The sequence below is a fragment of the Mesoplodon bidens genome (genome assembly GCF_964165515.1).
Source record: "Mesoplodon bidens genome assembly, chromosome: 15".
Classification (NCBI taxonomy): domain Eukaryota; kingdom Metazoa; phylum Chordata; class Mammalia; order Artiodactyla; family Ziphiidae; genus Mesoplodon; species Mesoplodon bidens.
Genome location: NC_138171.1, coordinates 51,707,006 through 51,721,215, shown reverse-complemented (window position 1 = coordinate 51,721,215; position 14,210 = coordinate 51,707,006). Strand labels below are relative to the sequence as shown.

Genomic DNA, 14,210 nt, shown 5'->3' with positions numbered 1-14,210 from the left:
ACTTTGCCTCTTATGGGGTGATGTCCTGCATTTGGTGGTGGTTAGGTTAGTTTTTACAAGGCCCTGGCTTCTCTCTCCTTGTCTTTCTGGTAATAACTGGCCTCAATTAGCAAAATTAACCTTGCGTAGTTCACAGCTGCCTGGCCATGATTCTCACCTGGGCCTGGGGCAGGGGACGGGAAAAGGAAATTAGAAAGAAGAACCATACAAAGCCGGCCATCGCCGGCCATCGTCTGCTAGTACCTGGAGATTGGGAACATTCTTTTTCATAGCTCCATGATATACCATTATGCAGATGTGCTGTCACTGATTTGGTCTGTCCCTTTTTGATGGGTTTTTGGATTGTTTCCAGTTTTTTCTCATTACGCATAAAGCTTGGCCTGACAACCCTTAATGACTCCATGTCACTGTTTTGTGAGGTCATTTTGGTGGCTGCAGAACAAAGCTTGTGGGTGGCTTGCCTTGGATTATGATGGTTTAAGTCTGGGAAAGCTGAGAGACAGCACAGATCCAGATAAATAGCCTGAACGTGACCTCATCAAGAGTCTAGGATGAAAAAAAAAAAAGAGTCTAGGATGTAATTTATCCCCTGAACATTCCTGGACTAGCTGAATGACAAATGCAAGTTTGTTTGGATCACCCATTCAAACCAGGAGCCTTGCATGGTCAAATAGGGAGTCTACAATTAACAGATTCAGATGGCATATAATGCTTGAGAATGTGATTGAAAACCATTGAAACAGTGAAATGGGAAACCCTAAATGGATGCCAAAAGGAGGACTCAGAACAGATGGTTCAATGACACTTATTGGGAAGATACTAGAAAAATAAAATGTAGAGGCAAAAAAATATATAGTATCCTGTATAAACATAGCCAATATTTTATAACTATAAATGCAGTATAACCTTTAAAAATTGTGAATCACTATATTGTACACCTGTAACATACAATATTGTATATCAAATATACTTCAATTTAAAAAAGAAAAAAATATATAGTATCCTCTTTGTGCATTTTCCAAGGCACAAAGTGGAAATTTTCCTTTGAAAGGGCAGGATATTTGTTCCTCTAATAGTTAATATGAAACTATGAGTAAGGTTCTCAGAAGACCACTCCCATTTCATTTGACCATCAGCACAAGACTATTTCCTTGTAGTTATTTCCTCCTCCCTCTTCTCTCCAATCACTGTCTGTGGGCTTAGCTTTTTGTTTGTTTAGGAATTTGTCCCAGTAGATGGTAGTGGTTAGAGCACCATTTGTGCCTGGTCTGTGAAAGAGACATGCACTATACAAGTTCCTGTCAAATGACTTCAGTAGAACAGAGAACTGTACCAACAGACTTGAAACTCATTGTTGGCTGATCACATATAGGTCTCTTTCAGTCTGGGCTAATAAGAAGCTCACAGCAAAATTTAATTCTCAGTTACAGTCACTATGTCAACCTCCGAATTCGGTAGAATTACTTCTCCCTCTACTTTATTATAAAGCACCTTCTATTCTTAAATCATGTCCTTGTTGAGTGCCTGACATTTTTTTAAAAAAATTGAAGTATAGTTGATTTACAATGTTGTGTTAGTTTCTGGTGTACAGCAAAGTGATTCAGTTCCATATATATGTATATATATATATATATATATATACATATACATATATACACACACACATATATTTTCAGATTCTTTTCCACTATAGTTTATTACAAGCTATTAATATAGTTCCCTGTGCTATACAGTAGGACCTTGTCGTTTATCTATCTTATATATAGTAGTTTGTCTCTGCTCATACCAAACCCCTAATTTATCCCTCCCCCCACCTTTCCCCTTTGGTAACCATAAGTTTGTTTATATGTCTGTGAGTCTGCTTCTCTTTTGCAAATAAGTTCATTTGTATCATTTTTTTAGATTCCATATATAAGTCACATCATATTTGTCTTTCTCTGTCTGACTTACTTCTCTTAGTATGATAATCTCTAAGTCCATCCATGTTGCTGCAAATGCAGTGCCTGACTTTTATTGTCCACCAACCCTTATCTCTTGTGGAAGCTGCCAAGTTTACGTTATACATAAATTGAAATAGTGGTAAATAATAGTTTCTGTTCAGCGAATGCTTCCTTGGTGACAGCTATTTATGTGCCTCATATTTTTCACTCCTTACAACTCTATGAGGCATTATTAGTGTTGGATGGATGAGGAAACAGACCCAGAGAGGTTAAATGGTTTGCCTGAGTCCACACCACCAGCAGATGGAAACAAACCCAGTTATACCTAATGCCAAGGGCTGGATTCCTAACCATTTCATTTTACAGCATCACATAACAGACGATTCAGTTCAGATAATGTGTCGTGTTCTCACCTAGTTTTTGCTTTCATCCACTCAGATTTTCTGTGATATACATGTGAGAAAATTGGCAATGTTTGTCAGCCAGAACCATTAATTTTTTTTCAGCTGGTATAACAGAAAGAAATAGAAGGGAAAATAGGTTTCCTGTTATGGCTTCTGGTTTAGGTCTTTTTCATTTTCTTTTTCTTTTTAAAGGTAAGAAGTTATATATTTATAGAGAGGTACATAGTTCTTAAGTGTACTTGATGTATTTTCACATACAGCTTCACACACACACATGCCGCCATGTAACCACCACCCCGATCAAGATGAGAACATTTCCAGAACCCCAGAGGCTCGCTCCCATTGTTTCCCATCTCCTCCCTTCCCCAAGGTGATCTCTGTTCTGACTTCTAGCACCATTAATTAGTTTTCCTGTTCTTGAACTTTGTATGAATGTTATACAATCTGTACTCTTTTGCATCTGACTTTCAGTCATCACTGCCTCTGTGAGATGCATTCATGTCATTGCATGTCACAGAAGTTCAGTCTTTGTTACTACTGTGTAGTATTTCATTGTATGAATATGTCACAAATTACTTACTTACTCTGCTGTTGGGTTGTTTCCAATTTCTGGCACTTATATAAGAAAAGCGGCTATGAGCACTCTCACTGCCTTTTGGTGGACATACTTATTTCTCTTAGGCTGGTATTGTACCAGGTTTCATTTTCTTGCATTTAGTAGGCATCATTTAGCTTGTTAGATGTAATAGCTAAGGTTTTAGTAGGCTATGGAAATCCTAGACCATATATATATATATATATATATTTCTAGTCTTACAATATAAGTAAATGAACAGGTTCATTTTCCATGTTATGAAAAATAAGCTGCAATAAAGCCCAGCACTTTGTCTTTATAGCACTCAGTTTGTGCAGTTGTTTCTTTTTGTAAAACTCAGCATATTAGTTGAAATTCTCTTTCATTTGTGTATGACAGAAAACCAACTCAAACCAACTTAAGTCAAAAAGGGAATGTAATGACTCGAGTATCCAGTGGCTGGCTGCCTTCAGGCATGGCTGGATTCAGGTGCTTAAACAGTGTCATAACATTTGATCCTTCTTTCTGTTTATCTCTTGGTTCTGCTCTGGTCCCTGTTGGTACCACTCTCAGGCAGGCCTTCTCCCCTGGTGACCTCTGGCTGCTTCAGGCTTATAACTTCCTAACTCCAAGTCCAGCCAAAAGAGAGAACTTCTCTCTTTCAACATTTCTGACAAAACTCCCAGAATTGAGTCTCACTGGCTCCAACCCAATCACTGTGGCCAAGAAGCAAATAATTCTGATTGGGTCACACGTCTACACCTGGCTGACATGGATTGAGAGGAAAATGTTGCCACAAAAGAGAGAAGTGGATGTTGGGTAGGGACAAAATAATGAAAAAGTGACTTCTGCTATACTGAGAAATATGGAATTGAGTTGGCAAATAAACATTCTAAGGGTATAAGTCACGGCAGAAGGTTAATTCTTTAGCTCCGATTACTCAACAAAAAGTCTAACCCTTCTCGTTCACATAGAGATAAACCTGTAAACATTGGCTGAACTTTAAAAATGGTCTACTTCCTTCTTTCAAAAGCATCGCCATTTATCTAATCATGCTGACTCAAACTGTGGAACTATTTTTTGTCTTTTCTTTTCCTTAACTCTCACCCTTCCCATATCAGGTCAGTCTACTATCCTATTAATTCTTTCTTTAATTTTTCTCCCCTACTTATTTTCTTTGCTGTTCTGACTGACACTACACCACAAGTTCCAGGCTTATATTCTATCTCCAAAGCAACTTAGTGAAATAAGAGCACATCTTTCCCAGTTAGTCCGTCAAGGTCCTGGAAGACTGACTTGGGTTATGTGCCCATTCCTGAACAAAACCCTGTGGCCAGGGGTATGGTGGACACTGATTGGCCAGACCTGGTCATGTGACCATCCTTGGAGTCAGGAATGCAATCAGCCTTTCCTGAATCTCCCAGACCATGAGCAGATGCCCAGAGGAAAATCAGGGCATTGATGCCAAAAGAAGGCGAAATGGGTAAAAGGCAAGTAAAAACAACAGATAGTTCACTTAGAAATTAAAACTCCATCACTTCTGATTTGAAAGTATGCTGTGTCTATAGATTACAGCTCATAAAACTCATAAAACCATATTTTCAAACTGGAGGGGATGGTGGTGCTTGTCTCCTTACCCAAGCCCTCTAGTTACCATTAACCATTCTTCCTTTGTGCGCTCATAGTAATTTATGCTTTGAACCCAAGAACAAGTGCAATCAAAGTGCTCAATAAGTCCTTGTTTCTTCCAATCTTTTGGTTCGTTGCTCCCCTCCCCAGCAGAAGGTATTGGTCAGGATATAAGTTTGGCCAAAAGTATCAGATCCAAAAAACTGTGGTTTACACAAGATAATGGTTTATTTCTTTCTTTACATAAAAGCCCAAGCTGATATTGGGCACTGATCTGTGAAATCATCAACAAGCCAGGCTGTTTTGCTGCTCTCCCTAGGGTGGGTGCTGCCTGTGTGTGCATGGCCAAGGAGCGCCCCATCATTTCCACAGTCCAGTTCACGGGAAGTGAGAAGACTGAGAAAGGGAGGAGTACTCCTTCCCTTTAACAGCACAACCTGGAAGTTGTGTATATCACTTCTGCTCACATCTTGTTTGACCACTCTCATGGCTGTACCTAGATGCACAGGAGGCTGGGAAACATAGTCTTTATTTTGGGTAGCTGTGTACCCAACTATGAGAGAAAAAAAGAACAGATACTGGAAAATAACCATCAATCTTTGCAGGGACGAAGGGGAAAAAAATTCTGACCTTTCCTTCCTTTTTGTTTTTCAGATAAAGAAAGAGATCCCTGAATGACTGCAGAGGCAGGAACATTTTAATACTCCCGGGTAAACATGTCTGCCTACAGGAATAATGCTTATGAGGAGGATCCAGATTATCCTGACTATTATGGGTCTCAGAACCACGCTCGGGGGTATTTGAAAACTCAGTATTATCCAGATTCGCCAGGTCCTCTGAACAACTTGGATGACCCCAGCACCAGGAGCAACCCATACTCTGCAGACTCCAGAACAAGTCCATACTATCCTGAGTCTCTAGCAGAACCAGATTATCCTGGATCTTGGAGTAATCCATACTACCCTGTCACCAGGAGCAATCCCTACTCTGCAGGGTCCAGAAGTCCAGACAATTCCAAATCTTTGGCAGAGCCAGATTATACTGGACCTTGGAGCAATCCATATCACCCAGGCTCATCCAGAGAGCCAGACTACTTTGAATCTCAACGAAATCCTGATTTTGCAGGTTCCAAAGGCAGTGGAAACTATGCAGGCTCCAGAACAAATCCAGATTATCTTGACTCCTTGGGAGAACCAGACTACCCTGGAGCTCAGGGAAACTCTAACTATTCTGGCCCCGGAGCCAATTCCAACCATCCAGACTCCAGAAGGAATCCAGAATATGCTGGTTCCAGAATCAGTCCATACATAGACACTCTGGGAGAGCCTGATTATCCAGATGCTGAGAATCAATCTAACTCTCCAAACTTTTTGGGGGAACCAGACTATCCTGGCGCTGAGGACTATCGGAATTCTACAAAGATCTGGGGGGAGCCTGATTACCCAGGTGCTGAGAATGGTCATGATTATGGCTCTTCAGAGAACCCGGAAATGACCAGGGAGTAAGTGCCGGAATCTCCCTCCACTGGGGATGGAGGCTAGATCATTAAGTCAATTGAACTTGGTTGGCGATGTTTGGGATAAGGACACGTATGATTATTTCCATGACATGAATTTATGGTGAAAGTTTCATGCCTACCTGTATACCGCACCTGGTCCTTGGACTCTCAGCCTGAGGCTTTAAGCCCTTACCTGAACATCATCTTTCATCACTTCTTGCTCAAATAACGTCCTTCCCAGTCTCCTATTTCTTCTTGTCTAATCCCTGCAAGACATTTAGATCCCCACTGTTTTGACACTGCTACTTCGCCAATGAGGTTAGGATTAAGATGATAGTTATGAACCCAAACATTTTAACCAGAGTTATATCAACAGGAAGGCATTTTAATCAAGAAAGTCTTTTGAAGATCTAACTCCATGAAATCCATTCAACTCCTCAATTTTTTTATACAAGATGATTGAGCCACTCCTGATTTTTTTCTACTTTCATTTTTATTTTACTGAAATTATTGTCAGAATTGATCACTTTTCATGTTTAGAGTAGATTTGGCTCATTGATCTTCTGCATTGTTGTTTTCATCAAGTTTTATTAATTAGTTTTCGCCGTGGTTGGTATTCCTCTAAGGAGGTTTTTTGTTTTTTTTTTTTAAGTCCAATTTTTCCTGGTTCAGATTTGATAGATCTAAATTTTGTCAAAAAGATTTTAATCTTCCATCAATTTTGGTCATTGACAAATTTTACTAGGTACGGTTTGGGTCACTGAGGGTTAGTCTTGGGTGACAGTTTTGCCAAACTTCGTTTTTCCTGAGTTAAATTTCTTAATGTTCATGTTGCCAACAAGATGTGATTCTTTATTTATTTTTCAGGTTATTCTTAACCTATAACAAACTTACCATGTGAATTTTCAACGAATACAAGTTTTATTTTTATGTACTATTTCTACTAGTAATATTTATGAATTCAACAAAGACTAATGGCTTTTATTTACCTCTAGGAACAAGGATATGGGATCTGGTTGCACAGTGAGGTCAAATGCCTACAGGAATAATGCTAAATACAACCTAAATAGGTGGATTAATAGGACCATGTCAAAATGTCCTCCTTGGTCTTATCCCCCACTGCCTGGCTCATCGTTAAAAATATACCTTTGGGAGTCCGCCTGCCGATGCAGGGGACGCGGGTTCGTGCCCCGGTCCGGGAAGATCCCACATGCCGCGGAGCGGCTGGGCCCGTGAGCCATGGCCACTGAGCCTGCGCGTCCGGAGCCTGTGCTCCGCAACGGGAGAGGCCACAACAGTGAGAGGCCCGCGTACCGCAAAAAAAAAAAAAAAAAAAAAAAAAATATATATATATATATATATACACACCTTTGAATTTGTCACTCCCTTGTTTCTCATCTTCCATTGTTCTTCATAACCTTTGGGAGAAAGACTACACCACTTCACTTGTGAGAACATTTAAGAATGAGGATGCGCTGAGGTAATGTAAGATGCCAGGCAAAGCCCAGCCTGACTGACCTCCTCCCACCTCTGCTATCCTCTCCCTACCTGAACCGTATACTCTAGGTCAGTGGTTCTTGACCTTGGCTGATGCTTAGAATTATCTGATTACCTGGGGAGACTTAAATATCATACAAATGCCTGGGCCCAACTTTCAGAGATTCTATTTAGTTGTCTGGGGTGAGGCCTGGGAATAGGTATATACATAAAATTGAGAATCATTGCTCCAGGTTAATTGATTTTCATAGCATTCCTTTTATATATTCAACACTTTCTGGTCTCACATGTTTATTTGTGCTGTTCTTCATCCTTGGAATGCCCTCCTCTTAACCATGTTTTAATTTATCCTTCCAATCCCAGCTCAGATGTCTCTTTTCCATGTAGATTTCCCTTCAGACTCCCAGCCCAAATTCTCTTCTCTTTCCTCTGAACTCCTTGGGCCTGTCTTCTTAAATTCATCAGTTGCTACTTGTATTATAATTGCTTATGGCTGTGGTTAATAAGCTCGGCCAGACTGTATTGAGAGTTCCTTGAGGGTAGACAACCCATGTCTTTAACTTTGTGTTCTCACCCCATTGTCCATGCCTAATACATGGTTGGCATTCAGTCAGCGTTTGTAGGATGAATGAATTGATGGATGGATGGATGGATGGATGACTATCCTTACTATGCTATTGGATGACTATTGATCCATCATTTTGGGATTTCAGAATGCTCAGCAGAGCATCTTCAATCCAGCCCTCATTTCACCGTGAGGGTGACAGCCTCTTGGGCACCCTTGGGAGAAAGGATGGAGATTATCCTGAAAGCATTGAAATGAAATCCAGGGAGATGGCAAATCCGTACAGCCCCTCTGTGCCAGGTGCTCCTGGCAATGGCTATGGTAAGCATTTGTTAAGAAGAGAATCATATCCTGGGAAGAAAGTAAAATTCAGTGGGCTTGGGACCAATCATTGAAGATCAGCAAGAGAAGAATCGGTTTATTCCTCCTCCTTCAAACACCCACCTTACAAGGGTTGAACATTCAGGGTTTAGAGAAGACAAGCAGTGTCATCAATTATCAAAGCAGGTTGGGCAGGGGTTGTGCCTGTGTGAGGTGACTGATGGTCAGGCTCAGTCCCTCACCATGATGTGGGAAGATGGGCTTAGTGTGGCCAGATCCTCAGATTTTTCTAAAGAAGCCAGAAATCTGGGTTTTTACATGCTCCAAAATAATTTTTTGACTAAATAAATAAAATCCCTGAGCTGGGCAAACAAAACCACTGGTGGACTAGATTCAGTTTGTGTGGCTGTCAGTGTCCAGCTTTAGTTCAGCACATCCTGAAGGTGTTCAGATGGTCAGCACTTGTATCTTTGGAACCTACTGGGGGCACAGGGAGTTAGAAGTAGCTCTGTCCTCACGGTTCGAAAAGCCTAAGTGAGTAGGTGACACCAGCACATCAAGACTAAAGAAAATTAGTAAACAGACTGACAATACGTGAAAAATCACGTCGTTCTCAGAATCTGCTGTGTGTGAAGGTTTAGCTCTAGGAGGTAAAGGAGATTCTACCAGTTCTCATCTTCCGGAAGAAAAAAAGGGACTTGTTGTCTGATAGAAGAAGCCAGCTCATGGCACAAGTCAATGTTATAGGAATTCAGAGCCCGTGAGAGCTGGAAAAAGGAGTGTTCAGTCATGAACAGAGTGAGGGACCCAAGTGTTGGTTGGTGCAGATAGAAGACTGCTCAGCCCTGAGGGGGTGGGTGGGGAAGCGATTGAAGAAGGCAGGGAGGAGGGAGTGGGATGCATCACCACACACTAAGGAAAAACGCAGACTCTTACACATTTGCATAGAGAACATTAACTTGGGCTATTCTGAACCTTTATCCCAGGCATTCTCAGTGGGGCATATCAATCCCAAGGGGCAAAAATTTATTGAAAGCCCAGAAAAAAACCTTCCTCTTTTTATGTATAAAGCAGATATACATACAGTATATGTATATAGTTATACGTATATCTGTGGTATTAAAATGTCATGGGGGAGGGCAATAAGGAAGAAATGTCTAAAACAGCTACTTAGGTGGCCAGTAATGAAAAAAAAAAGATTGAGAACACTGCCCCACCCCAATGCAAGCAGAGCTAATAACGCCCAGCAGGTTTTGAGTGTTTCCCTGGAGACCCTGCCAAGCACTTTACTTTTACAGTCTTCTTTCATCTGCGGCCACCTTTCAGACAGACACTACAGCTCTCCATGTTACAGAAGGGAAAACTGAGGCTCAGAGAGAAACGCGCGCAAGGTCACCCAGCTACTAAATCAAAAGAGCCAGTATCAGAATCTAGTCTTTCTGACCCCGCATTACTTCTGGGTAGGATCAGGGCAAATGCAGATTCCTGACCACCAAGCTCCATAGAACACTGGAATTAGAAAGCTATTTTAAAAAGTGGTCACGTAAAGTGTGGCTTCCTTCTCTGGGCTCCTTGTAGGACCAAGGTCGTTGTGCCGGCATTCACTTGTCCAGTGCTTTGCCATCCTGTTAGACTATGCACTCCGTAAGGAGAACCCATTTCATCCATGTATCCTCCGAGGCTCTATGTGATTTTCCTAGTGCCTAGCATACAGCTGGTGCTTGAGCAATGCTAACTGAATTAATAGCAACAACTGTAAGGGATGTATCAGTGGGCTATTGCCACAGGAATGCTTCATAACAAACAACTCCAAAACCCAATGTTGTACGATAAACATCATTTATTTCTCACCTACACATCTGTGGGTTTGCTTGGAGTTTGACTGAACCAGGCTGGGTTTTGCTGTGCCTGATTTGAGGTCACAGATTCTATTTAGGTCTAGTGTCCTTCTTGACCCAGTGAGCTAACCTGGGCCATTTTCTTCCCATGGCATAAGCTGGAAGCAGAAACATGTGATATCTCTGAGTCCTTGACTTGGAACTAGCAAACTGTCACTTCTACCATGTTCCACTGGTTAAAGCAAGTCACATGAGCAAGCTCAACTTCAGTGGAGGTTTCCAAGGTGGAGGAAGTGTAATATTTGCTGAAAAACAATTAATTTACCACATAGTTAATATATATTAAGAATCTGCTATGTTCCAGGATTATTTTAAGCACTTTACATGTATTAACTGATTCAATTTCCCCAACAATCCTATTATTATCCCTGATTTTCAGACTCTGAAGCTCAGAGACATTAAGTAACATGCCAGAGAGCACACAGCTAGTAAGCAGCAAAACCAGGAACTGATCCTTGGCAAGAAGTTCCAGAACCTCCTGCAGTATAATTTCGTACATCTCCATCAAAATGTGCTCCATTTTCTCTTTTGAGGAGTTTAGCCTTCATTGTTTACCATGAGTTGAATCAAAATATATTGAAATGTGACACTGTCATGTAGATGCTGAAAGTGGGCTCTGTCCCTAAAAAAATCATGCCAAATTTCAAATTTATTCATGTGTCATCATAAAAAGCTAGAACTAGAAGGAAGCTTTGTAATCACCTAGAAAAGCTTTTTTTTTTTTTACTCAATTTTTAGAAAACTTATTTTTTTACAGAAGTTTTAGGTTCACTGTAGAATTGAGGGAAAGGTAATAGAGATTTCCCACATATCCCTTGCCCCACATGTGCATGGCCTCCCCCGTTATCAGAGTCTCCCACCAGAGTGGGACATTTGTTACAACTGAGCCTACATTAACACATCATTATCACCCAAAGTCCATAGTTTACATTAGGGTTCACCTTGGGTTGTGCATTCTATGGGTTTGGACCAATATATAATGACATGTAGCTATCCTTATGGTATCACACAGAGTATTTTCACTGTCCTAAAACCCTCTGAGCTCCATCTATTCATCCCTCCCCCTCCAGACAAATATTTTTCGAACTCTGATTTGTGACCCATTAACAAGTCTTACTGACCACTGTGTGCTCAGTAACGTCTAGTGTAGTGGGATTAATTGTCTCTTGTCTCTTCATTCCAGTGAACCCTGCTTATGTGGGTGACAATGACCTCAGCCAAGCTTATGGAGACCCACCCTTGTCTGGACATGATTGGCACAAGTCACCCCAAGGTAAGGCTTAAATGGACAGTGACCAAAAATATCAACCCTAAAGAAGGAATGTGTTCAAGGCAATGCAGACATTGCCCTTTCCTCTCGGCCTCTGGTGTGGTAACTGATGCAGTACTTCCTTAATTTATCATAATGGGGTTTTCTTTTAAACATGCAGTTTTTTCTCTTTTGGATATCAGGGTGTCTTCACTAGGACTCTTCTGGTTGCAAGTGACAGGAACCCAATTCACCCAGGCCCAAGGCTTGTGTGGTGGGAAGGATATGAGGAAACAAAGAATTGAAGGTAGAATTACCTTCCAGCACCTAGGACAGTGCTTGGCACATAGTAGGTGCTCAGAGATATTTGTTGTATGAGTCACAGGAACCAGGGCCTCTGAGTCTGAAGCCAGGGGTTCAGGGCCACCTGGATTCTTTTTCTCCATCTATTTCGCATCTTTGCTTGATGGAGCTTCTCTTTAAGCTTCACCTCATTCATCTCAACCAGTCAGGCTTTCCCTGCAGGCCAGGGAGCATGACAGCAGCAGGCCTAGACACACACACAGCTCAGCAGTGTCATGGAAAGTCTTCCTTTCTTTCTAGGCCTGTGAGTCAGTGCTGAGGAGACTCTCTCCAGCCCCATTTGGGACACATGCCTACACATGAACCAATCATTTTTACATAGGAAAGAAGGCTGGGTCACATGTCCATCCCGTGCCTAATACATATGCTGGTGAGGTGGCAGTGCCTTGAGCCAAATTTTTCTGAATAATCATAGAATTATTATGACAGTGGAGGGGTAGGAGTAATCAGATTAGAGAAGGCTTTTTTTTTTTTTTTTTTGGAGAAGGCTTTGAGATCAGTTAGGAAGCTCTATAAGGTTCACTGTGTGCTGTGGTGAAGGTCTGAGCAGAGGCAGAGGCTGAGAAATAAAAAAACATTAGAGGAGAGAGGCCAGGGAAAACTGGAAGTTAAAGGCAAACCTGTGAGAAATGAGGAATAAACCGAAGACGTCCTCTAAGTAACAACACAAGTTCTGGGCCCCATGACTTAAAACCATCCCTCACCTTCTGACCCCCTAGGGTGGATGATATCCTGTAGCCTCATTCTTTTTTTTTTTTTTTTTGCCGTACTTTGGCCTCTCACTGTTGTGGCCTCTCCCGTTGTGGAGCACAGGCTCCGGACGCGCAGGCTCAGTGGCCATGGCTCACGGGTCCAGCCGCTCCACGGCACATGGGGTCTTCCCGGACTGGGGCACGAACCCGTGTCCCCTGCATCGGCAGGCAGACTCTCAACCACTGCGCCACCAGGGAAGCCCTAGCCTCATGCTTTAAGAGCCTTCTCAAGGAGGCCTGTATCTTTCAAGGGATAGGTGTTGCTACTTGGGAGAGAAATCCATGGGGATATAAACAGTCATGCTCTCCATTTGGTTCCCACGAGAGCAGGGAATGGCTTTAACTACTGGGGAAAAAGAAATGCCTTTAAACCTCCTAAGATGCTCTCTCTGGCCAGCATGAAAATTAGGGCCTCTGGGTGGAGTCCCCAGGAGGCAGAGAGAAGTAAAGAAGTAGAGGACCCAGAGATGAACCTGGCTTTCTGCACCCTTTTGCTTTGCACCAGTTCTGATTCTCAAATCATTTATAATTAATTGGTGGACAGTCTCCCGATAGAGTGTCACTTTGATGTATCATGCCCGCATCTAGGAAGTGCCTGGCACATAGTAGGTACTCATAAATATTCATTCATTTATGAATGAATGAATGAATGAATGAGTGATACCTCAGCATCTTGTTACAGGAGAGGACCAGGGTGAAGTGATTAAAAGGCCCTGCTTTGGGACCAGACAGACCTGGGTTTGATCCTTAGCTCTGCTACTTGCTGGTTTTGTGACCTTAGGCAAATTACCTTTGGGGGCCTCAGTTTTCTTATAAAATGGGGGTTATTTTGTAGGGTGATTGTGGAAATTAAATAATATACTCTATTCAAAGTAGCTGCCCGCAGTAATGGCAGGTATTGTTACTGGTAATTATCGTTGGTGTGGGGAGAAGAGGTAGTGTTCTAGTCCCATCCTGCCATTTCATGAGAGTGTGATGAGGAGGGGGGTCAGTTCATACCTCTGCACCTCAGTTTCACCAACTATTAAATAAACAGCTTGGCCAGGGTGATTTCCAGATCAGGTCTGTTGGGTAGGAATTGCGTCCAGGTGCCCAGCACTGAAACAGGACAGTGGTTTAGCAATAAAGGGATTTATTTTCCTCTTGTAACAAGAAGTATGCAAGGAGGCAGTCCAAAGTTTATATGGCACCTCTGCCCATGATGATCTCAAGGCCTAAGTCTCCTTCTAAAACTTATTTTTCCACCATCCTTAGAGGGTGAACATTTAACCTCTTGTTTTCAAAATGGCAGCCTCTGGTCAGAAAGAAGGCGAAATGGTGAAGCGATAAAGGTGAAATCAGGCAAAGTGTCACATTTTAAAGAGCATTCCTGGAAGCCACAATCTTATTGGCTAAAATGGGGTCACAGGTCCACCCTTGGCTGCAAAGGAGACACCCTTTGCCACAAAGGAAGCTGGGAGAGTTTTAACTGAGCACAGTGCCTGCACAGGAAAGGAGGCTTCTGCTGGTATGAGAAAAAG

The 14,210-nt window shown here is 42.0% G+C and overlaps 1 protein-coding gene across 2 annotated transcripts in view; it reads left to right on the top strand.

Annotated features, from left to right (window-relative positions):
* The window catches only part of TMC5 (transmembrane channel like 5), a 74,862-nt gene that overhangs the window by 26,743 nt on the left and 33,909 nt on the right, over positions 1 to 14,210 (top strand). For both annotated transcript variants that reach the window (XM_081255260.1, XM_081255259.1), the window contains exons 2-4: positions 5,202 to 6,048; positions 8,256 to 8,428; positions 11,510 to 11,599. In XM_081255260.1, the coding sequence (XP_081111386.1) occupies positions 5,264 to 6,048; positions 8,256 to 8,428; positions 11,510 to 11,599 (1,048 nt within the window). In that variant the 5' untranslated portion in view covers positions 5,202 to 5,263. The remainder of the gene's footprint in view (positions 1 to 5,201; positions 6,049 to 8,255; positions 8,429 to 11,509; positions 11,600 to 14,210) is intronic.